The 24,393-nt window shown below is 38.7% G+C and overlaps 2 protein-coding genes across 5 annotated transcripts in view; one reads left to right on the top strand and one right to left on the bottom strand.

Annotated features, from left to right (window-relative positions):
- The window catches only part of LOC149261751 (vacuolar protein sorting-associated protein, putative (DUF1162)), a 528,477-nt gene that overhangs the window by 290,011 nt on the left and 214,073 nt on the right, over positions 1 to 24,393 (top strand). The window lies entirely within an intron of this gene.
- On the bottom strand, positions 6,482 to 10,059 carry LOC149261753 (uncharacterized). Its single transcript, XM_089434130.1, has 3 exons — positions 9,942 to 10,059; positions 9,717 to 9,858; positions 6,482 to 6,554 (listed from the first exon to the last, which is right to left on the bottom strand). The coding sequence occupies exons 1-3, from the start codon at positions 10,057 to 10,059 to the stop codon at positions 6,482 to 6,484; spliced, it is 333 nt and encodes a 110-aa protein (XP_089290256.1).

Raw genomic sequence — 24,393 nt, 5'->3', positions numbered from 1 at the left:
GAAAGTGAAGATGGCGGAGCCGAACGCAGGAAGAGGGTTCGGTTCAGAGCTGGGACTGCTCGCATCCATGAATTGGCTCGCCTGGATAGGATTGGCCTCTGCCCTTCTGTGGCAGTGACAGCAACAACAGTGGTGATGGGGCTCTGTGACTGGAGGACGAGAAGACCCTCCCCGAGCAGAACCTCGTCGACTGAGCAATCTTTGCCGGGGTCTAACCATCTTTGCAGGAATGCCGGTGGCTTGAAGCAGTGTAGCAATAGAAGGCCTTCCCGGCTTGAGACGTCCCCCAACAGTATTGAATCCGCTCCCAGCAGACCTGGGACAACACTCAACAGAACAGAGACAGCAACCAACAGAATTTCCGAGCTTGAGACAGCCCTCAGCACCTTGAATGCAGGCCTTAACAGCAAGAGCTGTAGCCTGGATAACAAAATTGCAAGCAGGAACCTGAACTGCGTGATCCCAGCGCTGAGCATGAACCTGCCCCATTCCCTCATCCTTCTTAAAATCCTCAACATTCCCTCGAGACCTGTTCTCCATAACTGCACTCTGCAGTCGCCCCAATTAGCCTGACGCTGCATTGAATTCCCTTCGCTCTCACCTGAGCTCTTAATTCCTCGGCGGCGAGAGACATTGAATTCTCAGGTTATACTCGAGGCAGCACATGGCTGGCATGTGGCTCCTCACTGCCACCCGTCCTATCACCCGCATCCGGGTTTAATAATAATAATTATTATTATTATTAATTTTATTTTATTTATTTTTTTTAATTTTATTTTAATGATTTTTTTTAAATGTGTTTTTTTAATGTAATATTTATTTATTTATTTTGATGTTTTTTATTTTGATTGTTTTTTTTAATTGTCCAATAATGTATTATTTATTTGTTTTTAACTTTTTTTGTTTTTGTTTTATAATTTTATAATTTTATAATTTTTTTATCTTTGATAAGTTAATTTCTTAATTTTATTATATTTGATATTTTTGGTCATTTTTTTATTTTATTTTTTTGTTCTAATATATATTTTTATTTAGTTGTTAAGTTTTTTTAAACTTTTGTTTTTTTTCAATGTTTTAATTTTTGTTTTCAATTTTATTTGAAATTTTAAGGTTTTTCAGAGTTTTGATATTTTATTTTTAACACCATTTTTTAAAAATGTTGAAAATTTATCTTGAAAAAAAATGTTATTCCAGCACAACACTTCTTGTTTTTAGGGTGTTTTTTTGCACAAAAAAAATGGTTTTCATTGACATTTTTAAAAAATGTTGAAAATTTACCTCGAATTTTATTTTTTTAACACAACAATGTTTTTCGTTTTCGCGCTGGTTTTTCATGTTTTTTGGGGGTTTCTTGGCAAGAGTTCTGATTTTGAGTTTACAATTCTCGTTTGATTGATAGTTTAGATTGTTCTTTTGAAATCTCAAAATTAAATACAAATTTCAGACTTGAAATGAGAAAGAATTAGCATAAGAATAGAGGTTATGCTTCTCCTAAGGCCCACGACCTAGAGAGAAAGAGGTGTAACCCTCAAAGGAACTTGGCATAGCCAAGAAAGGGTCTTGAAAATGTTGAAATTTGACGTCTAAAATGTTTCCTGCAATCCCAACCCGGTTTTAATTTCACCTTATCACCCCCATTCAGTTAAATGCCCTTTCCCATAAACATACATTCAACGTATAGAATTATGGAAATGAAAGTTTCAAATTAACACAAATGGGACTGTCAACACACGCTGAAAATAAATATGGACATAAACGGAGGAGCAACACAGATAAAAATACACACAGATTTTTGGTCAACTTAGACCTAGGCAAAACTCCTTCAATCTTCTCCGGGGAAAACCTGTTAGGGAGCTTTTCCAAATTATTTATCTTTCAAGTTCAGGAAAAATACATTTGCAGACAAAACAAAACAACAAAATACAACTTATCTCTTTAGCTCAAAACTCCTTGAAAACCGTGCCCACTTTGTCTCGATTTCCATGCTCACTTCAAGTTGAAAATATGTACTGTATGAATAAAAACTGTATAGACTGTATTGTATGGATTTTCGTACCATTGTACGGATTTTTTTTCAATTTTTTTCAAAAACTTCTCTTGAACAACGTGTAGCTCACAACATTAAATGCGGTTCGTACTGTACCTTACACTGTCTTCTATGCCTCGATTTCCATATCGATTTTGCCCAGAAATCACTCCTTCAACTTGCTGCAACAAATTTCACCTTCAGAACTTTTTTCTATCTCTCAACCTCCTTTCTCCAATCTGCTCATGAAAAATGAATGCAGTGTCTCTTTTCTTTTCCCCTTTCTGTTTCTCTAAATGACTTTTGGGCAACCCTAAGATTTAATGGCTCAGATTCATTTAGATCAAGGGATGAGACTAAAAATTCATTTAATTCTCAGTTCCTATTTTTTAACTCACTCATTAAATAAAGTACCCACATTGTACTTTATGTCTAAAATCACTTTTCACTTTATAATTTAACATTGACTTTACCACTTATAAAGTCACTTTCACTTTATAAGTCACACTTGTGAAAAAAACTATTTTGGACACTTTTCCCTAGGTAGAGACTAACCCATGGGAAACCACTTGTCCAAGGTAAATTAAAAATCAATAGAAAAGGCTCACGAATTTGTTGTAAAGTTGCCCAACAAATGCAAGAGGTCCTGCAAAAGATGAGTTAGTGGTTTTTCTAGAAGAATCCTTCCTTCAATTTGCTGGTAAAGTAAAATTGTATTGCTGCTTAAGGGGTTGCAAAACAAATTCAAAAGTGGAGAGAGCATGCAAGAACAATAAACAATAATCCACAACTAGTATACAAGAACTAGACCAAGGTATAGGAGTAAAACTCCATACTTATCTAGTCTAGAATAATTTTCTAATTAGCTCATATAACTATTGAAAGCTCTATATTTAGATCAAAAGAATAATGAAATATGAATTTTATGCGATTCAAGTAGAGTAGATGAAAATGAAACTCCCCTCTTTGCTTTTCGTTGGATGAAGTCCTTGGAGCTAAAATCAATGGGTCCTTCGTTTCTTGAATTTGAGAGTGAGTTGATCTATTTGAGACTTCTCCCAAACCCAAAATAATCCTTCATACTATTGGAATTTCTAAGTCTAACTGTTAGAAACCCTTCATGTACTTTACTGATTTATTCCTGCCTACTTGTTTTGTTAATTAACAAGTTATTTACCATGTAAATACTAAAAATAAATACAAGTACATGCTTAACACATTACAGATCATCAATTGAAGGAAACAAAACAAACACACAAGTGACATCATTGTTTTTGGACCAATGTCCCCGGAAAAACCCAATGTGGGAAAACTGGTGTAGCTATCTGAGGGTTTTATTATTATGCAGTTTCTTAATACAATGTGGGTGCCAAAACCGGCTCACCCAATAGAGAAAAATCTCGGCAGTATTACCTCTCCTTCAAAGATAGATATTCCGGCTGAAACCCCGGATAAACACTCCGACAGCTCCTCAGCTCCAATCTGCCCCACGAAAATCCCAACGTCAGCCCTTTCTAGCCCAGCATAGGCTTTCCTGGTAGTTCCCGACAATTCCAGCTTTTGCCCTCTGCGTCAGCTTTCCCGGCTGTTCTAGCAATTCCTGGTAGTTCCGATTGTTCCTGACAGTTTCGACTTCTGCCCTCTGTGTCAGCTGTTCCGGTAGTTCTCGCTGTTTCTGGCAGTTTCGGCTTCTACCCTCTGCGTTAGCTTTCCCGGCTATTCCCGACAGTTCCGGCTTCTGCCCTCTGTGTTGGCTTTCCCGACTGTTCCGGTAGTTCCAACTTTTGCCCTCTATGTTAGCTTTTCCCGCTGTTCCAGCAGTTCTGGTTGTTCCCGACAATTCCGGCTTCTGCCCTTTGCATCAACTTTCCCGACTATTCTGACAGTTCCCAACAGTTCTGGCTTTTGCCCTCTGCCTCACCCGGCTGTTCCGGCGATTCCCGACAGTTCTGGCTTTTGCCCTTTGTGTCAGCTTTCCTAGCTGTTCCGGCAGTTCCCGACAGTTTCAACTGTTCCTCCTGGTACTATCTTTGCCTCTCTGCTTCTGTATTCACTACCCCTCAGCTGCAACTGCGATCACTCCCTCGATTTCCTTAGCAAAACCTGCCCTAGAAAGTCGAAATCTTGATCAACTCAATGTGTTCTCCAAGTGATCCTCAAGCCTTCTCTTATACTTTTCTCGTTGACAAATTAACGACCGAGATTAAGTCCTTAATCAATGGCTAGGATTAGATCTGGCTTGATCCATGACTTTTGGACCATTCTAACATAGTTTTATATTAATTCACATTAATATTTTATTTTCCCTGAGTTTAGACTTAGGGACTCTATTAAAAATATTAATTATACTAATATTTCCCAAACTATTTAGAATCAGCCCAAACCCTTTCTGGGTAATGGAGATCTCATGTGCCTTAGCTTCTCCACCAATTTTCGTGGCTAGAGCGCATCCGATGCTACCCCAAATCAACACATACAATTTCAAAAGAGTTTGTTATGCACTTGGAAATAGATATTAGCACTCGTAAAGGAAATAGAGAAACATAATGTGTGAGAGAGCTAAAGATTCCTCCAAAAGACACTTAGTACTTTCACTCCTAGAATATTACTCAAAATCAAAGATACATACAAGATAACTTGCACATATAAATCCAAAATGAATGGCAATAGAAGCTAATATAATCCAAATGCATAAGAAATTGAAGCACATAAACTAGAAAGAGATCTCTGGGATCAACTACCTACTATCAGTATCAAGTGTATCAAACCTAGGATTATTGACAGCTTAAAGTAGCCTCATTGAGTAGCCCCTAATTAGGCCCCATTGACTTCAAGATAGAAGAAGAACACCATCAGTGATACTCCAAAGTCTTTTGTATCATTATCAAAGAAAGTATACAATTTGACAGAGTCTCCTCACGCCCAATAGCTTATATCAAGAAATACTAAATAAGAGCCCAATTTCTCAATTTATACAAATTTTGGGAGGAGTCCCAACGAGAGATCAAATGACAAGTAGAGAGGTGGAGATCTCAAAGCAGAAATGAATTTGCAAGTGGCTACTTGCTTGTTGTAGGTGTCATTTTAATTTTCCTTGTGCTGGTAGTGCAATTCTCCACTATGGTTGAGCATACATACCTATGGAGCAACTGTGTAACAAGTGGTTGTATGAGAAGAGAAGATTCTCACATAATCCATGGAGGATCCTCACCAAAAACATTGGTAAACAAATGTCCATTTCCTTTGTTGTGTAAAGGCAGTGTTTCTACTCCAAATTTGGTGTGTTTATCTCTTTTTTTGAAGTGCGTTGAGCTGTCTTGAAGATGTGCATACAAGTGGGAAGGAAAGGTGAATAATGGTGGAGACATACACCCATAATTTTCTCAATTATAATTTGCCAAATATCTTTTGTAGTTCATTAATTTTCCTTGAGTAAACTTGAGCTGTGCGTATACCCTTTCCTGGCTGTGTGGAAAAATAAATTTGCATGTGGGTATTAACTTTTGATATGCCCATGCATATGAAAAGTGAAGTGGGTCCCCTCCCACTCATTTACTTTTCACCTTTAGACTTTAGATTAAATCAAATCCACTTTTTAATAATTCATGTTGTCTCCAAACTTCAGCGTGTTGCCATGTTGACTGCCTTTTGACCACCCTTTGACTTTGACCATGAGCCGGGCCTCATGTGGTGAGCCCTACATGGATGCCACATAATCTTTTAATCTCCACTTAATTTCCATGTCAATATTTATATTTATTTTGAATTGGAAAAATTATAATTTTTTTTGAATATTTTCACTTTTTGCCACTAACATTAGAAAAAGTGGCTTTTGAGGAGCTAAAGTTTGTTTTTTGACCCTCAATGTGGGTCCTAGGTTAATGCCGGGCCTTGGAGGATGAATTTCGAGTAGTCTCACGCCCTAGACATTTCCGAAGACCACTTATTTACATCATTACATATAAATAATTAAAAATCCCGTTTTGCGGGAAATTTTTAATTATTAAAAAATCCTACTTAAATCTAGTCAAATTCTACGAAATTTCTTGAGTGATCTAGTATGGTAATATACAATTAATCTAGACACTAGGACTCCCAAGGCCTCGCCATCAAGCCACACTTCGACTTTGGGGTTATTGCTTGGAGGAAAAAACTTGATTAATTATTAAATGCTCGAAAGTGCTTAGTACTTAACCAAGTAAAAAAAACCCCTAGAGTAAACTCACTTGATGACAATGTCCCAAGTTACGTAGACCCATTACATGACTCAATTCATCACACTAGCATCACTTTACATCATCCCCGTAGAGCTTGCGGAATCTGATGACAATATAGAAGTAGATGAGAAGAATAAGTTATAGTTAAAAAACATTGATGATATATGAATTCTGATGGTACATGAAGCCTTTGACATATCCTTGAGTATGGAGTCTTTAAAAAATTTTAGGTGCAACTTCAGTCGTAAACATTCGGCTCCACATGGGGATGTGTGCTAGATAGGAAGTGATAGCATGCAAGGACCTCATATCTGCATCCACAAACAAAAGACATATATCAACAATGTCCGTTCAAAATATCATCATTAAATCAAATACCAACATGAAGAAGTATATAAATGGAAATTTATTCTAAGAGCATAAAATAAAACTACTTCTACTAGCAAAAATGACAAAGATTGAGGTTAGAAATATAGTACAGAGATGCCCCATGGCATCAAATATCTTTAGTGAAATCCATCTTGATAACCTGTCTACTCACAGGATGATCCAGAGGTTCTTTCTCTGATGTGCCTTGTCCAATTCTGACTATCTTGGGACTTTGACTTGCTCTAATATTAACCTGTTTGTAGCCACCAGATATACCAAGCCCCTTCCTTTTCTTTTTTCAACTATTGATGTGTTGAGGATTGATTCTGCTCAAAACTGGTGATCCACTTTTTATATCTTTTCTCTTTTTTTCACTTTTTTCTTTTCTTCTTAGTTAGTTGCAATGGTGATGATGATTCAACCACTGTCATTTTTTCTCCCTTGTCCTGAAAATGCTTTGATGGAAGATTTGAAATACCCAATCTCTCTGTGCTATGCCTAAACTCTTCGTTATGAATCTGTTTTGTTAAGGGTGGTAGAAAATTTGTCAACACTGCATCACTTCCTAGTTTGCATTACCCATAGATAATTTCATTGTTGGGTTTCTTTGGATCCTCAACATGATATCTTCTCTCTAACTCTTGATCAAGCCTGACAAAGTTATTGTCTAGCATGGCGATGGTGGCATATGATAGGTCCATCTGAAGGCTACCACCTAAATCTGATGCCCATTTCCTCGATAGGAGCATTCCCCATGCATCAGGCGCATCTATCACAGTAATATACATAGTCATTATTCTATCTGAGTATGCAACTAGAAAAACCTGTAAATCTTTAATCATCCCACACACTTCAATTCTTTTAGAATCCATTGAACATATGTTGTGATAGGGCCTAGATACCCTTAAGTTAAGTTGCTCCATGAATTTCTTGGTCATGACATTTGATGAAGCCCCTAAATCTAGCTTGCAGTTGTGTAAATGACAATCATTCACTATTAAAGAAATAAAAAACGGTTGAGGGTCTTCGTTCCCTATAGAAAAATTATGATCTACACCCTTAACCTAGTTTACAAGTTTCGATGTGTTGTTTAGGCCCAACTCACATGTTTTTCATGCTGATATAAATTTAGTTTGCATTAATTGTAAACATTCAAAGAGTGCTACCATTTTTCACTTTCCTATCCACTGAAAATTAACATATAATTTTTTGCAAGCATTTACACATGTAAGAGACTAGTTTTTGGTCAAGGTGACTCTAGAAAAACCCCACAACCTCTTGGAGAAAACTGGTCTTCAAAGGAGGATTTAGTTGCTTGAGAAAATTAGTCTAAGTACATAAAATAATCATAGTACTTATCTCCCTTAGCAGCTGAAGCATTAAATGCAAATCTGGAAATTTGTGCCCACTGATATTTTTCAGATTTTCACAAAATTTTTGCCCAGAAATTTTCTGCACTTTATCACATCTCATCTTGTCGATTTTTGTGCCCAAAATTTTGCCTCAATTTTTTTGCCAAATGATGCCTCGATTTCTATGCTAGAGGTGATTGCATTGCCTCGAAATTCATGTCAGGTGACAACTAGAACCCTCGAAAATTATGCTGCTTGTAGCAGCAATCCCAAAAATTTTACCTTGATTTTTAGGCTAGGACAGCGCAACAGCCTCCCTTGAATTTCGTGCCCAAGTGCCTCAAAGTTCATGCTACAAATTGGTTGTTGTGTTTCTCGATTTTTGTGCCTCTCTCTCCTTGAAATCTAAGCTTCTCTTCCTCGATTTTTGTGCTGCCTCCTTCCCTTAAAAATTCGTGCCATAGCTCCTCTCTCCTTGGAATTACAATGTCTTATCTCTGTGTCAAATTCTCCTTGAAGTTTTCTGCTCTTTGAACTGAAGAATGAGTCTCCCTTTTCCTATTTTGTCTTTTTAGAAAAGATTGAATCCCTAAACCTAAGATCCAATGGATGAGATTTAATCTCCAAATCTCAAGATGTGTGGTTGAGATTAACTCTCTCAATTGACTCCCCTCACACATTGGCCCCATTACTTAAAATCCTCCTAGTGCCTTTTTCAAGTTGTGAACCTTTATCTATTTTTCTCATAAAGTGATTTTTCACCTCACTTTAATATCAGAAAAGTACAATATGTATTTTACACATAAAGTCACTTTATAGCAATGTGGAAAAGGTCGAAGTCGAGATTAATTTGGCAAGGGTCCAAAAGTTGAAAAACTCGGCAAAGAGTTTTTTGAAAAAGTCGGCAAAATTAAAAAAAAACACAAAATTATTCATTTTTATTTATTTATTTTTAACATCTAGAGTATCCACAACATCAGATAAATGCATTTCCACATAAACATGTAAAGAAAGCTAATATATAATATGTATATGAAGTCTAGTGCTACATCACATATCAAAATAGTGAATCAACTCTTGAGTTTTGAGTCTTGTCTGAGTCTCAACTCTCAAGAGTCAAAATATCAACAAAAAATATAATAAATGTATATCATGAGTCATCTAAAAGTCATCAAGTAATCAGTCACTGAGATCCTCTTCCCCTTTTACGGGAATAGGGAACGACTTTGCCTTTTCCTCTAGAGGAAGAAGGCCATGCCCCTAGGGATACAAATGGACTCAATCGTCCTCTAGAAGCCGATGGAAGAGGTGGCCTCTATCTTATGCTGCTGCTGCTGCTGCCCATCCTAGATGGTGTCACCTCCTCCTCATCATCCTCATCCAGCTCTGCTAGTGCCTCTTGACCTTGATGTTGCTCCTCCTCCTCTACCTCTGGCTCTCCCTCCCCTGCAACTGCTACATCCTCTAGATCCACACCTAACCAATCTGGGATTGAGTCCATGATCGACCTCTCAGTCTCGACTCTCCATGAAGAGGTGGTATCAATATTGTCCAATGAGATGGCTTCCACATTAGTAGGTTTCTGAAGCTGTCTCACCCACAATCGAAGATTGTAGTAGACGTAGACCATGTCATTGAGGTGTTGGGACTCCAATCTGTATTAGGGTCATAGATTGTAAATTAGTACTTAGAAAATTTAAATATTAAAATTAATCAAATGAATTCAAAAAATTTAATTTGAAATCTTTTTACCTGTTGCGCTTTTTGCTGTGTATTTTGTCAAATACACTCCAGTTGCGCTCACACCCAGAGGAACTGCATGTTTGGCTGAGCACTCGAATGGCAAGCTTTTGGAGATGGGGTACTCTGGCACCATAGCTTGTCCACCAAGCATCTACAAGTTAAAAGAAAAATGAGAAACATAAAAAAAAACATTGAAATTCTAAACTTGAAAGTTTGAAACAAACTGAAGCTTACCTGGCATTTTGGTCGTCTTATTCTTAATAGCCATGTTAAAACCAAATGTGCCACCTCCCATCCTATAGACCTCCATTTCTTTAGAAATATCTTCATGTTCTTGCTCAGATGACACCATCCTCTCGACACAAGTGAAGAATCCATCCATCACCTCGGCATCAAATCTAAAACCATATGCGTAAGAAAATGCAGTGTTGAGGTAGATACCTGCAGCATGAATCGGGCGATGGAGGGTATTGTTCCATTGCTGATCAATCACTCTCCATATGACCTGTTGTTTCTCTAACCCCTTGTCTCTCTTATCTGCATAATAAGCACGAATGGCTTCTTTGGCCCTAGCCATGGCCTCATACAAGTAGCCCATTGCGGGCTTGTCTCCATCAAGCAACCGGAGAACCCTTACCAAAGGTTCTGAAATGGCACACACCTCCTCTTCTCCTGTCCAAAAGCTCTGATCATATGAAACTAGTCTGTATATGCCCTCTCCCTCTGGTTTGCGGCTAATAGATAAAGAACGCCAATCCGTTGAGAGAAACATGCTCTTCACATTCCACATAGAATTAAATTGAGACTGAAGAGATATGAAAGTAGTGGCAAATCGTGTAATGGCAGGATGCACCAACTCTTTGTTTTTTGTGTATTTTCTCATCAAGCTAAGCACAAATGCATGATTATATATAAATTTTGTTATGCTCTTGGATGATTCAACAATATACCTCACAATAGGAATCTTACCTATATCCTCCAACATCAAGTCAATGCAATGAGCAGCACAAGGTGTCCAAAACAAGTTACGATACCTCTCCATAAGCATCTTGCTAGCTGCAACATAATTTGTGGTGTTGTCCGTTATGACTTAGACAACATTGCTTGGGCCTACTTCTTGAATGAAGATGTCCAACAACTCACACAATGTACGTGCATCTTTAATGTGTGCAGATGCATCAATAGATTTCATAAACATTGTCCCCTTGGGACAACTAACCAAGAAGTTAAGAAGGGTCCTACCCTTCTGGTCAGTCCAACCATCTGACATGACTGTGCATACAGTTTGTTCCCATGATGCCCTAAACTCCATCAACCTAGCAGTGCAATCAGTGTTTTCATCTTGAAGAAGAGGCCCTCTCAATTCTGCAAAGGTGGGGGCTTTGTACCCCGGGCCAACGACAGCGTCAACATCAAACATAGCTTGGTAGAATGGGTTTGTCTTGGCAATGTTTGAAGGAATATCAATCCATAGAAGACACTCACTGACCAACTTGTCAGCTTCTGCCTTTTCCTTTTTTTCGTTGTTGATTTGATTCCAGGTTGTGCACCAGCTGTGGTTCTAGGAACAAAAAAAGATGAGATAGATGAGGGGTTGCGACCTATGGGTGAGGAAGGTGATGCTGCTGAAGAAGCATTGCCACTCTCAATTCCCCCACTCTTGAGGCCCCTACAAGTTGGTTTTTTAGCGCTGCCCTGGTGTCGTTTCCGTCCTCTTTATCCATCAATGATTGAATGGCCCGTCGGATGAATTTTGGAGTTGTATTTGTGCAAAACATTTTGCCCTGGAATTTGCCCCAAATGGAATTTTAATCTGTTGATACCTCATGACATATGCTTGCCACACAACTTGCAAGTCAAATACATTCTATTGACCCCCCCCAGTTTCGGGTGTAGTATCAGGCTAAGTTACCAGGATTCGGATACGGATACGGATCCGGATCCGGATCCGCTAGTTTTTTGAAAATCCAAGATCCGGATATGGCAAGGATACGTCACGTACAAAAAAATAAAATATAATAATATTTTTAAAATTTTAAAAAACACTTTAGAGTTCAAAAATCAAATACTCCATTGAACCATCAAACACTTTTAGAACCGAAACCATTAGATATATTATGAATAGGAAGACTGAAACACTGAAATGATGCATCATCCGTCATACAAAGTAACAAAAAGGATCATAATATCATAAATGTTAATAGTAAATACATTTACATATCTTCAAATGGATCTCTATCTTCTGCATATTGCAACTCTACATCATGAATAGATGATGGGGGTCCTGGAATGTAGGAAGTTGCATCAGTAGGCTGGACTGGTGGTGGAACAATATCCTCAAGTGGGTTGTGGTGAGTCATGGCATTTAGTGTCAGGTTCAAGTCAGAGATCTCAAGCTCCACATCCCACATCCTATTCGGACCTTTTTTATACTCTAGTTCAACATGTGATAGAAGACGGAGGTTGGAATGAACATAAACAAGATCCTCAGCCTTTACCGCTCCCAGCCTGTTTCGCTTCACTGAATGGATGAAGCCATATGTACTCCAATTCCTCTCAGCTGATGAGGAACTAGCAACCTGTGATAATAACTTGGTGGCTAAAGTAGAGAGATGAATGCTATCCCCACAATGGAAGCCACACCAAGTAATAGGATCAAGATGTCCTTGATCGTCCATAGCTACTGGATCTGAAAAGCTACCCGTAGACTGTACAAACCCTCCAAATTCTTGGCGGACTTCCATTGCAACTCCCATATCTCTATAAATTTTCCTCAAAGCTGTTTTGTATCCTTGTACCACTTCAGAATCCTTGTTTGGTGCTGTTCTACCTGGTAAAGACAAAACTTTGGAATGATAGTATTTAGGGTGCAATGCATATGCCAGAAGGTGTAATGGTGTGGTCATTTTTTTCCACCTTTCTGTAACTATGTCTTTCACTAAATAATAGAATGTTTCATCAGGGTCATTTTCACTTGCCCTGATAATTTCCCTTATCCTCTCTAACATACTATCGATGTTTTCATAAACTTCCCCCAAGCAAGGTGTATCTGTATCAAATGCCCTGATCGAGGTCAAGATTGGTTCAGTGAACCGTAGAAGATATTGGACCTTGTCCCACCATGCATCATCAAGAATGATGGACTTGATTTTTTTCCCTCTATCAGAAGTGGAAGTCCTCCATGATTCCCAAAGAGGGTGAATGACCATTGCTTGTAATGCTTGTCTCACCTCCACAAGCCTCTTTATGGCAAGAGTGTGGGAGGCAAAACGAGTTTCAGCAACCTACAAGTTTCAAAAAGTACAAAAGCCAAATCTCAAATTGAAATGAGAAATCATATATAAATTTGCAATTAAAAGAATTTCCAATACAAATAATATTGATTAAAAGAAAATACCTTTAATAGCTCCAACTTTGCAAAACCTCTATAAATGGCCTGGGACATTGAATGATTGGTTATGAACATTTGGATTTCCTTTGCTGCTACATATATTTCATTAATCCATTCAATCTCACCAATCTTGGCAAGCATAAGGTTCAGTGAATGCACTACACATGGAGTCCAAAATATGTGATCATATTGACTCTCCACAATCAAACCTGCAGCTTTACAAACTTGTGCATTGTCCGTAATGAGTTGGACAACATTATGTGGCCCCACACTTTCTATTGCCTCAATAAGAATTGTGGATATGAAAGATGCATCTTTCTCTATTCCACTGCAATCAACAACCTTCAAAAAAATTGCCCCTTGGGGGCATACTGCAACAACATTAATTAATGGACAGTTTCTTTGATCTCTCCATCCATCAGAAATGATGGACACCCCTGTTTCTGCCCATGTATCCCGGATTGCCTGTAGCTGTCTATCCACAGATTGTCTTTCTGATGCCAACAAAGTAGTGCAGACCTTTTCATATCCAGGGCTTTTGTACCCTTTCGACGCTTCATTCATTGCTTTAATCATTTGTTGCCAATAAGGGAAACACACCAAATTGAATGCTAGCCCATTTGCATAGATGCAACGAGCTACATGTTCATCAACTATCTCTCTACCTTGATTATTGAATGATGCTTCAAGAGGGCCTAGAGTGGGCCTTTTATTAGTTGTGGCAGTAGGCCTAGATGGCAATGGAGGCCTAGTTGTAGAGCTTTGCACAGGGTATTTTCCCTTAGCATGCTTCCTAACAGCAACGTCTTGCAAAGATGCATAGAATTGCATTTTTCTAGGACTCAAACCTTTGCCAAGTTTGCCATTTGCATCTTTTGGTCTCGTGCATACTTGCACCCCTGTGTTAGTTTGACCCGTGAGATGGGCCTTCACTCTAGTATATGAGCCATTTTTTATATCTTGGCATTCATTGCACTTCCATTTAAATGAACCACCTCCGGGATTTTTTCCAATAATCTCCACATACTTCCATAGAGGAGATTTTGGGTCTGTCTTGATGATTTCCCCTTCACTCTGCTCGCGCTGTGCTGGCTCTATAATGATATATAAATTACGTTACTCACAACTGCATATAAAATTCAAAATATAATGTATTAAAATTTAATAATTATCCATACACAATTTGAATTAAATAACTAATATATATACATATATATATATATAGACAAAAACTAAAATATATATGAGATTTTAAAAAATTAAATATTCATTTGAAAGCTACATATATATATATATATATATATATATATATATATATATCAAACTGATAGTGATAATTTATAAACGCTGATAATTTATGATTTATATATATGTTTCCACCAACACCCCCTATGGTCTCTGAGCTAACCGGATGGAAGGGCAGCTCACAAATGTGCCCATCCCCAAGGTCCAGTGGGTCCAAACCAATAAACGCTCCCGTGGGTAAAATTATAAATACTAAACGCAGATAATTCATAATAATAATATATATCTTATAAAATCTATGGGTAAAGTTGTAAACGCTGATAAATTAAAAAAAATTAACGCAGCTGTGGTAAACCCAGAACCGTAACAATGCTGATAAATTATAACTATGGTTATAATATATATCGCAGTCCTGGTAATAACGGATAAGTGATAACCCTCGAATTGTCGCTTGGAAGTTTGGAACCCTCGATAAAAACAATGCGGCACATTCCAATGGCGATAACATTAAAAACTTAAAATACCTTGCGCGGTTTCTGGTCCAGCCGACACACTTTGAAACTTGAACTGGAACGCTGGGCCCCCTAAAGCTAAACACCAAGAAACTCAAAGCTAAACGCCAAACGCTTCTGTTCCGCTGTTCTGTTCTGTTCCGCCTGTTGGGTGCACTGCCGACCAAAGGGGGACCACCTAAGTTTAACGCATACATCAAAGCAAAAACCCTAAACTCCAACGCATACAACGATTTTACTTTTTCGCTTTTTCGGGTTTAATTTATGCGGGTTCCGACATTCGACTAGCCATACATTTCTGGCAAGGAGGAGCCATTTCCAAAAACTGCCATCCGCCACGTGCCGTATTTTCTAGGTATTTCTCCGTATCCGGATCAGATCCGAGGATACGGAGATCTGTGACCATCAGCTGCTGGATCCGGTAACGTAGGTATCGGGTTCACCAAATTCCCACGTAGCGTCCAAAATCCTTGGCATTTTGTTTTAAACTTTGAACTTGAATTTAAACCTGGGCACAAAAAAACATTGAAACAAATTAAATTGCTTCAGCCTTCAACTCAACAAATTAATATTGATAGTTCATAAATCTAATAAAAATAAGTACAAAATTCAAATTCCTGAAATTTGTTTCAAAGAATAAAAAGTGCAATTTAAAGAGTCGGATATCTGGCAACTACAAAAGGGTATAAAAGTTTGATCTACAACCCACTGGTATCTTTGTTTGTGGGCTAGCAAAAGGCTGATAAAAGAGATGAGATATTAAGGGCTGAGCTAAGCATTATTTCCATCTCTATAGGCTGAGTTCCAGACTACTATCCTAGTGCCATTCTATAACCAGACTCTCTGAATTTATTGCTGATATTTATTGTTGTATCTTCTTCAATGTTGTTGTAGCATACTTCCCATTGGTATGTATCTCTCTTGAGTTTAAATTTAGAATAAATTACAGTCAGCTCAAGTTCACTTCTTTATGTCTTCTCATTTAAATATATTCAAGAGAAATCTATGTATTCAACATCAAAAAATAAAAAAAATTGTGCACATGCAAAATTAAGCAAGACTGCATGCCCAAGGAAACTCCATGCAACAACTTGTAACACGCACTATGATACAGTTTCATTGGGAGTTTTCAAAAGCAGAGTTATTTGGGAGTTAGACTCCCCTTCGCCTCCTTCCTTCTACACGTATTTGGCTCAGCTTCCACGCACTTTACACTTAGCCAAACAACATTTACGCACAACCGTCTAATCTCACTCTTGGCAACCAATGCACAGCAGTTTAAATTTAAACTACAGATTGGGTTTTTATTTGCAGTGTTAACATACCTTAAGAGTTAATAGAGCGGACTCCTCTTGAGTATCCTCCACAAGCCGTAAACCCTTGTATTGCCATAGCGCTGAATGCCAAAATACACAACGAAAAAAAAACATAAATTAACCTTTGCGGACCTCTTACCCATGCGTTGGGAAGGGAGGCCGATTTTTTGGGTCGAAGCGATTTTTTTGTTTCCCAAAAAATCATCCGATTTAATCGTTTTGCCCAAAAAATCGGACTTTTAGGAATAAATCGCGATTTTTTTGGGACTTTTTCCACACAACTTTCTAGAGTACAAGTGACTTTAAATTAAAAAAGGTACATGGTACAACTTCTTTAAGTATCTTTTCAACCCATGACATTACTTTAACTCATAAATGTCACCAAGACAAAAGTTATTAATGTGTCTACTAGGCTAAGGGATAAATGCCCAGTAACACCTCTCCTTGGTACTATTTCCAATGCTCCCTATTTTCGAGGAAGGTGTTGCTCACCACTCCCATCCTGTCTCTGAAGAAAACATGCTTGCCTCTTGACAAAGACTTGGTGAGAATGTCTGCTACCTGCTCATTAGTGGATATATACTCAAGCTTCACTGCCCCTCGCTGAACCCAGTCTTTGATGAAGTGGTATCTGATCTCTATATGCTTTGACTGATCGTGAAATACTGGATTCTCAAAGAGTTTAATACAACTTTGGTTGTCACAATAAATCATAGTTGGTATCAACATCTGACCAAATAATCCATGAAGCATCTTGTGAAGCCATAATGCCTCACACCCTACCTGACTAGATGCCATATACTCTGCCTCTATGTTGCTCAATGCCACTGACTTCTATTTCATGCTAAACCATGACACAATTGCTGAGCCCCATGAGAAACAACATCAGGAAGTACTCTTCCATCACTAACACCGCCAACCTAATCTGAGTCTGTGCAACCAATCAATCTGACTCCATCACATCTGACATAGTCCAAACAATAATCCACTGTGTCCTGTAAGTACCTCAACACGTGTTTCTTAGCCACCCAGTGTACTCTCCTGGGCTCCATCATAAAATGACTCAATGTGTTGACTGCAAAATAAATATCTGGTCTAGTGTTGACTAGATACATTAATGAGTCGATCAACTAACGATACAAAGTGGGATCCACCAACTCGGAATCAGTATCATGCAACTTCTTCCAGTTGGTGATCATAGGAGTAGCGATAGGTATGCTGTTGAAAAGTGTAAGTAAGTTCGGTCTTCATAATGACACATGTAATTGTGATTTTATGTAATTTATGTATAGAAGAAAATAACATTATTATTGTAATGCTTGTCTCATGGGTTTCATGAGCAAGGAATTTTATTTTTAGTAATGGCTCCCATTGTGAGCCCTTAGGATTGGTCATAAAGTCAAATTGAGTCAATGTCATGTATGAAGGACCCTTCTTGGGCATGTTACATTTGTATATGAGTCAATGAAAGAGTCAAATAGCCCTCCAAGACCAAGCTCAAGCATCTCCTTCAAGTTGGCCTTAAATGAAATAATGAATTTGCTCCAAACGACATGTCAGCCTATTATGGATGCTCTAACCACTATAAATAGGGCAGCTCGACCTCATTTCAGAGATAGATTTTCGGTTTGCAATAAGAAGTGCGAGATTCACCCAAAAAGGAGTCTCATAGCCAACGAGAAGAAGGAAGGAAGAGCGAAGGTGTTTTTGGGTCTATATTAGGGTTCTTCTTTTGTCACATGTGCGAAGAAAGGGTGTTGTCCATTGTAGCAGAAGCCAAGTTATCACATTCTTCTTTGAAGGATAAATTAAGGCAACAAGTTCAGTATCAAGCCGAGTTGCCAAGGAAGTTGCCTCCACCTAAAGTGAAGGGAATCAAGGTTCCATAGTTGATAATTTACACGTGCTAGGGTTTCTGAAGGAAGCCGAGAAGTTGCAGGTCTGAAGCAAAGAAAAGGAAAGCCGAGATTTGAAGTACAACTGAGGTATAAAGGAAGGCAAGCAGTTAGACTAGGTCTTGGGTTGGGCACGAAAGAGAAGCAGTGAACGAGAACTTGTGTCTTGGTATTGGAGTGGCAATTAGGTCAAGGGTCGTGGTCTTGGTATTCTTCAATTGAAGTCTCTATATGAAGAAGAATTTGTTTGGGTTTTCCTCTCAAGTGGGGGAGGTTTTGGTCGTGGCTAATAGCCTATATTTTGTGTCTATTGTCTCTTTGTTATTTATGCATTGGTAGCTGTTTGATGAAGAATAACACTATAATAATCTAAAGAAAGAGAAGATCCTAATCTAAAGAAGTAAAAAGCATTCACAAGAAGTTATCAACAAAAGAGAAATCACTTAATTGCTATGCCCTAGATTTCTTGGTATCAGAGCTAGGGTGACAATCTCCAGGCAGGGCATCTTATCAAGGGACACTTAAGCACTCAAGGATCTAACCTTGAAGGACTTCAAAGCAAAGTAAAAAATCTAAGATTGAAGTAGTCTTGGATCATCATCAAAAGAAGGCCAAGACCTTATAGCTACTCAAGTTGAAGAAATCTACAAATCCAAGCAACTTGAAATATATTCATCCAAGAGAAGCACTTCAAGAACAAAGATCACATTATTATCTTAAAAGACTAGTCATCCAAAGGAAGCCAGATCAAAAGGCGTCGTCATCATCCAAAAGGTAATCTCCTTTTTTTTATTGAAGCAAGGATTTCATCTGGAAGAAGATCATCCAAGAAGCATTAAGACATCTTCATCAATCATCATCAACAAAGGGATCAAGTTGAAGATTCATCTTCACTTGACAAGTAAGTACCTTTGCCTTTATAATAGAATCTTCTAAATTGACTTCATTTTGCAAGGAGATCTATAATCTGGTTGGGTCATCGAACTTCCTTGCATGGAAAAGGAGGATAGACAAAGTCCTCGAAGCAAATGAAGTTATTGATCATGTCAATGGAAAAGTATCCAAACCATTCGGAGGACAAGCACTATTTGAATACATTGAAAAGGATCTAAGGGCTCAAGAGATTCTTTTGGAATCTGTCAAAGATCCCCTCATTCCCTATCTAGCAGAGCTACAGACATCAAAAGAGATATATTTCAAGCTGATAGAACTGTTCTCTGAAAGTGCAATAAGAAAGGTCATATCACTTAGATCGGATCTATACAAATTGAAGGTATCAAAGGTTGAAGGGATATCTTCATGTCTCTCAAAAGCATCTCAAATAAGAACTCAATTGCAAGATCTAGGAGAGATGATATCTGATAAAGAAATGGTCTCCATTGTTCTAAATGCATTAACTAATGAACAAGGTAACCTCGTATCAAATGCCCGTAAGGAGAAGAAAGCTATCCCATTCAACAACTTGTGGTTTCTATGCAAGATAGAAGAAGACAGATTGAAGGAAAAAAGTGATGAAGGATCAAGTGAAAGGGGTCAAACATTTACTAAAAGGAAAGGGAAGTTCGTGAAGCATAGTTCTCAAGAAAACATGGCTAAAATTCAATGCTATGGATGTCAAGAATATGGGCATTACAAGAAAGATTGTCCTAAGCTCAAGAAGGAGAATAATAAATGAGGTAGAGAAGAAGCCCATATCATCGAAGAAGTGGGAGAAGCTGAAAAGAAGAAGTCCAAGAAAGAGGAAGTAGGAGATCTCTACCATGACTAAGATGGTCTTCCTCACCTAAGTTCTTTTCAATTTCCCATTCTTTTGTCTTATGTTGTAAGATATGGCTATCATGATTCACTAAGAACAAATGATGGGATGCATCATGGCAACATAGAAGCATTGAAACAAGAGCTCTTGACATCATCATAGAGAAGCATGTAAGGTGGTTAAAATTGAAGACTATAACAGTCACCTTTGGAAGGATATAGCTCTTGGTAACCTCATTAGAAGCATAAGTGGCACTTATGGAAAGGAAAAAGTCATCCAGGACAAAGCTCATCATTCATCAATCAAAAGGAAACATCTGTTGGATAGGGATGCTCAAGATGCTCAAGATTCTCTGATGGAATCTTCATCGAAAGATTTAGCATTCTAGAGGGGAAGCAAGTGTTTCATCAAGAATTCCAACTTGTGGAATTCATGGGATGATGGTATGATATCATAGGAGGTGAAGCATATCAAGGGGTTGAATGTCTTTCAATCAAGGAAGTCATTGAAAGAAAGTCCAAGATGACCTAAAGGAAAATGAGGTATGTATGATTGTATTCGATATTTTAGTCATGTTGTATGGTTGTAGATATCATGAAGAAATGCTTTATTTCAAGAGCATGATCAAAAGAAAATATCTCCTCCTTCGAAAGGATGCAGGAAGGCATGGGTCACATATTCACTAAATGAAATCAACATAATATGTGCTCATATGTAATATGAGGTGGTTGACAATAATTGGAGGAACTCTGATTGGAAGTTCCTGGGAATGAAATGTGTGAAGAAAGGAAGGATGAGATTGTAGAATATGCGACCATGGATAAGGCAGTCAACATCCAAGGACTAGAAGATTTGACTAGGATATCTCCATGAAAGATATGAAGACTCTGATGAAGTCTGAAAAAGAAAGAGACCCTTGACAGTATATATCTTTTGGAGATGTGTCAATGCATATGCAGGATGCTGATGCAAACTAGAAGATGTCATGATGAAAGACCATCACAAAGGTAATTTTGATTTAAGTGTTCATTTCTTATTTTTGAATAAATATCTGGATAGGCTTATGCAGGGTTGCCGAGGGAAGAGTTTCTATTTTCAAGATATATGATGATCTTTGGATGATAAAAGTTTTGTAACGCTGGTATTGAGTCGCTGCTATGCTGGGAACATTTTTTATCATAATAGAAAGACTTTGCGGTTTACTTCATGGTGTTCTTCTTCTGTTGATCTGTGGTATGGGTTAGCTATGTGTGATCCTATATTGTGCTCAATAATTTTTTTATAAATTGTTATTTCATTGGTCGGTGATAAGAACATTCTATTGGTACAAGTTATCTTAGGTGATCGAATTCACCATATGATCTAACAATTTTATCTTGAGAAAATTATAGAGATTTACAAGTACTCTAACCCTTGGTCTTCAAGTTGACAGAGTGTGGGGAAGAGCCGACTTTGTTTGGGCTCTAAGATTTCGTTGTGGTAATTAATTTGCAAAAGGGTTTTGGCCGATCTATTTTTTGAAATTATTCATCCATTGTCATTTATTTAAGAAAATATTTTTTTAAATTACCATTTGATCTTGGGCTAAAAAGCACTAATTCACTAATGAGAGCTTGTAAATATTGTAAATATCTGTTAATTATTTCTCTAACCCTTGTTATTATGCAACACTTGGCTATTTGCGGTTTTATAATTTTGTATATATATCTAGGGTTTGGAATTATTTTATTCATTTTTGCAGGTGATACCTCAAGGGTTTGAAGCAATAATTCTTCCTGAGCTACTCATCCAAGCAAGGAAGGTTGATCTAGGCCCTTGAGGGTAAGATCTAGCCTCCAACGACTCAACATCTGATTGAAGAAGGGAAGCCCTCCAACATTTTTAAGTGATCATTGGCATTTTTGTGCCATTGCAGGGGTTTCAATTTTTATTAGGCCTTGTAGGTCTAGTTGTCTGTCTTTCTTCCCTAGCCGTGATCCTTAGAGGCCTTTTTAGGCCCTCGACCCCCCTCTTAACTCTTGTCGCAGGCTCTAAAGGTCTTTTTTCTTGTGTTGTGACCCTTTTAGGGGCTTCCCTTGCCTTGTGTCATCCCTTTATTGCTTGACGTTAGCCCTTGTGGGATTATTTCCCTTGGCCATAGCCTTCGAAAGTCTTCCTTCCCCTCATTCATCCCTTCCTTGGCCTCTTAGCCCCTATCCTCTGCTTTCTCCTAGCCCTAGCCTCTTTCCTCTAGCCCTCATTTGGTCATTCTTCAATCATTGATTGAGTTTGCATTAGTGTTTCGTCTCTAAAAATTTGTTTTGCAACGATCTTAGAGCTAACATTGTGGTTGCACGTGCTCAAGTGCATTAGAAGAAGCTCTAGGCACCTACAAGGCCATTAGGCCTCTTGGTTTGCTTCCTAATCCTTTATTTCATCAGTGTTCTCATCGTAAATTCTGAAGTATTTTATGACAACAGTGTATTCAGGGCCTAAACACATCTAACATAAGCCTAAAATTCATTAATAAATCACCTAAGACTTTTAGAATTAATTTTGAAGTCAAATTGGATGCATACAAGTGAATATTTTTAAACTGTGGGCTAATTCCCAGATCTAATATGCTCGCTACAACTGTTGAAGTTTCTAAGTTTACTTAGTTTAGAAACCATTCATGCACTTTTTCTGATTTATTCCTACCCACTTGTTATTTTTCTTTAACAAGTTATTTACAAAGTAAATACTGAAAATAAACACCAGTGCATGGTCAACATATTACAAATCAGCAACTAAAAGAAACAAGAACAAACACACCACATGACACCATTATTTTTGGACCAATGACCCCGGAAAAGGCCAATGCGGGAAAACCGGTGCAAATATCTTAGGGTTTTCTTATTAAGCAATATCATAGTACAATCTGGGTGCCGAAACTGGCCTACCCAACAGAGAATTTCCTTAGCAGCGATACACCACAATTTGAGAGAAATCTCCTGGCTGAAACCTTGGAAAATCTTTTCGGCAACTCTTTAGCACAAAACTGCTCTGCAACCCCAGGGTCTACCCAATCTGCACTGCGTCAGCCCCTCTCTGTCTCACGCTAGCCCTACGTCAGCCTTTCTTGGCCTGGTCAGCCCCAGGAGGCCCTGTGTCAGCTTTCTGGGCCTCTGCGTCATACACGTTGGCCTCTCTGGTGCTCCGCGCAACACTTGGCTGCCTCTGTGTGGCCCTGCGTGAGCCCTTGCTAGCTCTGCATCACTATTCTTGGTTGCTATGCTGCTCTCCCGTCACAGTCTTTGCCTTCTCTGTTTCTCTGTACTCCATGCCCCTCAACTACTCTCCCGATCACTGATTCTATCTCTCTTAGCAAACCCCGCTCTAGAGAATAGAATGACTAATCATTTGGTGTGCTCTCCAAGTGAACTTCAAGCCTCCTCTTATACTTTTCTTGTTGACATCTCAATGGTTGAGATTAAGTCCCTGGTCAATGGCTAAGATTAGATCTGGCTTGATCCATGTCTTTTGGACCATTCTAACACAAATTCATATTAATATACATTAATATTTTATTTTCCCTAAGTTTACACATAGGGACTCCATTAAAAATATTAATTATTTTAATATCTCCTGATCTTTTTAGAATCTGCCCAAACCCTTTCTGGGTATTGGAGATCTTATGTGCCCCAACCTCTCCACCAAATTTCATGGCTAAAGCACATCCGATGCTACCCCAAATCAACACTCCCTCTTAGCGAGGATTGTGCTCTAGCAATACTCTTCATTGAGTACTACTCTGATCATTCGACATCGGTACCTGTGCAGATGCTAAGACTCCCTACCCAACATCCTCTGCACTGCTGCATCCTGTACTGCTGCCCATGGTTCTGCCACTGCCACTACCACTGTTGCATTTGTACGACAACTCCCTCTGCATCCGTGTTGTTGCCGGTCCTTTCTCCCAGCACTGCATCCGCACTGCACCTCCTCTCATCATGTTGCATCGTGCCGCCCACTGCTACATTGCAACTTAATTACTGAGAAGTAAGTAATTGATCTCCCAACTAACCTCCCTGTTGGGCTAGAAACACCCACTGATGCTGAAGCTCCCTCTGCCGCTAACAAGTGCTCCCTCTCTGACCTCTGCACTGCTGTAACAACTCCCTGCATCTCGCACCTTGCACACCTCTCTGTGCCATTCTGCACTGGTGGAACACTCCTATGTCTCTCACACTGTTGCAGCCTGCTAGCTCTGCATTGTCTTGGGACTCATACACTGTAGCTCTCTCTGCTGCTCCGTCCGCATCTGTCTCTACCCACCCAGCCAGTCCTGCTACTCCTCGGCGAGGATCCCGTAGCAAGGTCTAATCCAAGAGGCTGAGTACCTCAAGGATCCTACCCCTCATCGCTTGTAGTCCACCTGACTACAGCTCGATGTCTCCCCACTTCCGCTCAAGTGGTGCGTGTGCACTCATGGCACAATCATCGTCTGTCAAAACTTCCTTCTCTGCCCTGCTGGTGCTGCCTTAGTCTTGGAAGACTCTTCCTTACTCTTCTTCCTTGGACACTGGGTCGCATAATGACCCATCTCCCCA

Source organism: Pinus tabuliformis, chromosome 6, assembly GCF_031772625.1.
Source record: "Pinus tabuliformis cultivar Carrire ecotype Pingquan chromosome 6, CPIR1, whole genome shotgun sequence".
NCBI lineage: Eukaryota > Viridiplantae > Streptophyta > Pinopsida > Pinales > Pinaceae > Pinus > Pinus tabuliformis.
The sequence above is the reverse complement of the archived record's forward strand: the minus strand, read 5'-3'. Positions and strand labels throughout refer to the sequence as shown.

Coding starts and splice junctions, on each gene's coding strand:
- LOC149261753 (XM_089434130.1), bottom strand. CDS start 10,059: ATGGTGTCATCTGAGCAAGAACATGAAGATATTTCTAAAGAAATGGAG. Junction 9,859..9,941: donor TAAGACGACCAAAATGCCAG/GTAAGCTTCAGT, acceptor TTTAACTTGTAG/ATGCTTGGTGGACAAGCTAT. Junction 6,555..9,716: donor CACAGCAAAAAGCGCAACAG/GTAAAAAGATTT, acceptor TTGTGGATGCAG/ATATGAGGTCCTTGCATGCT.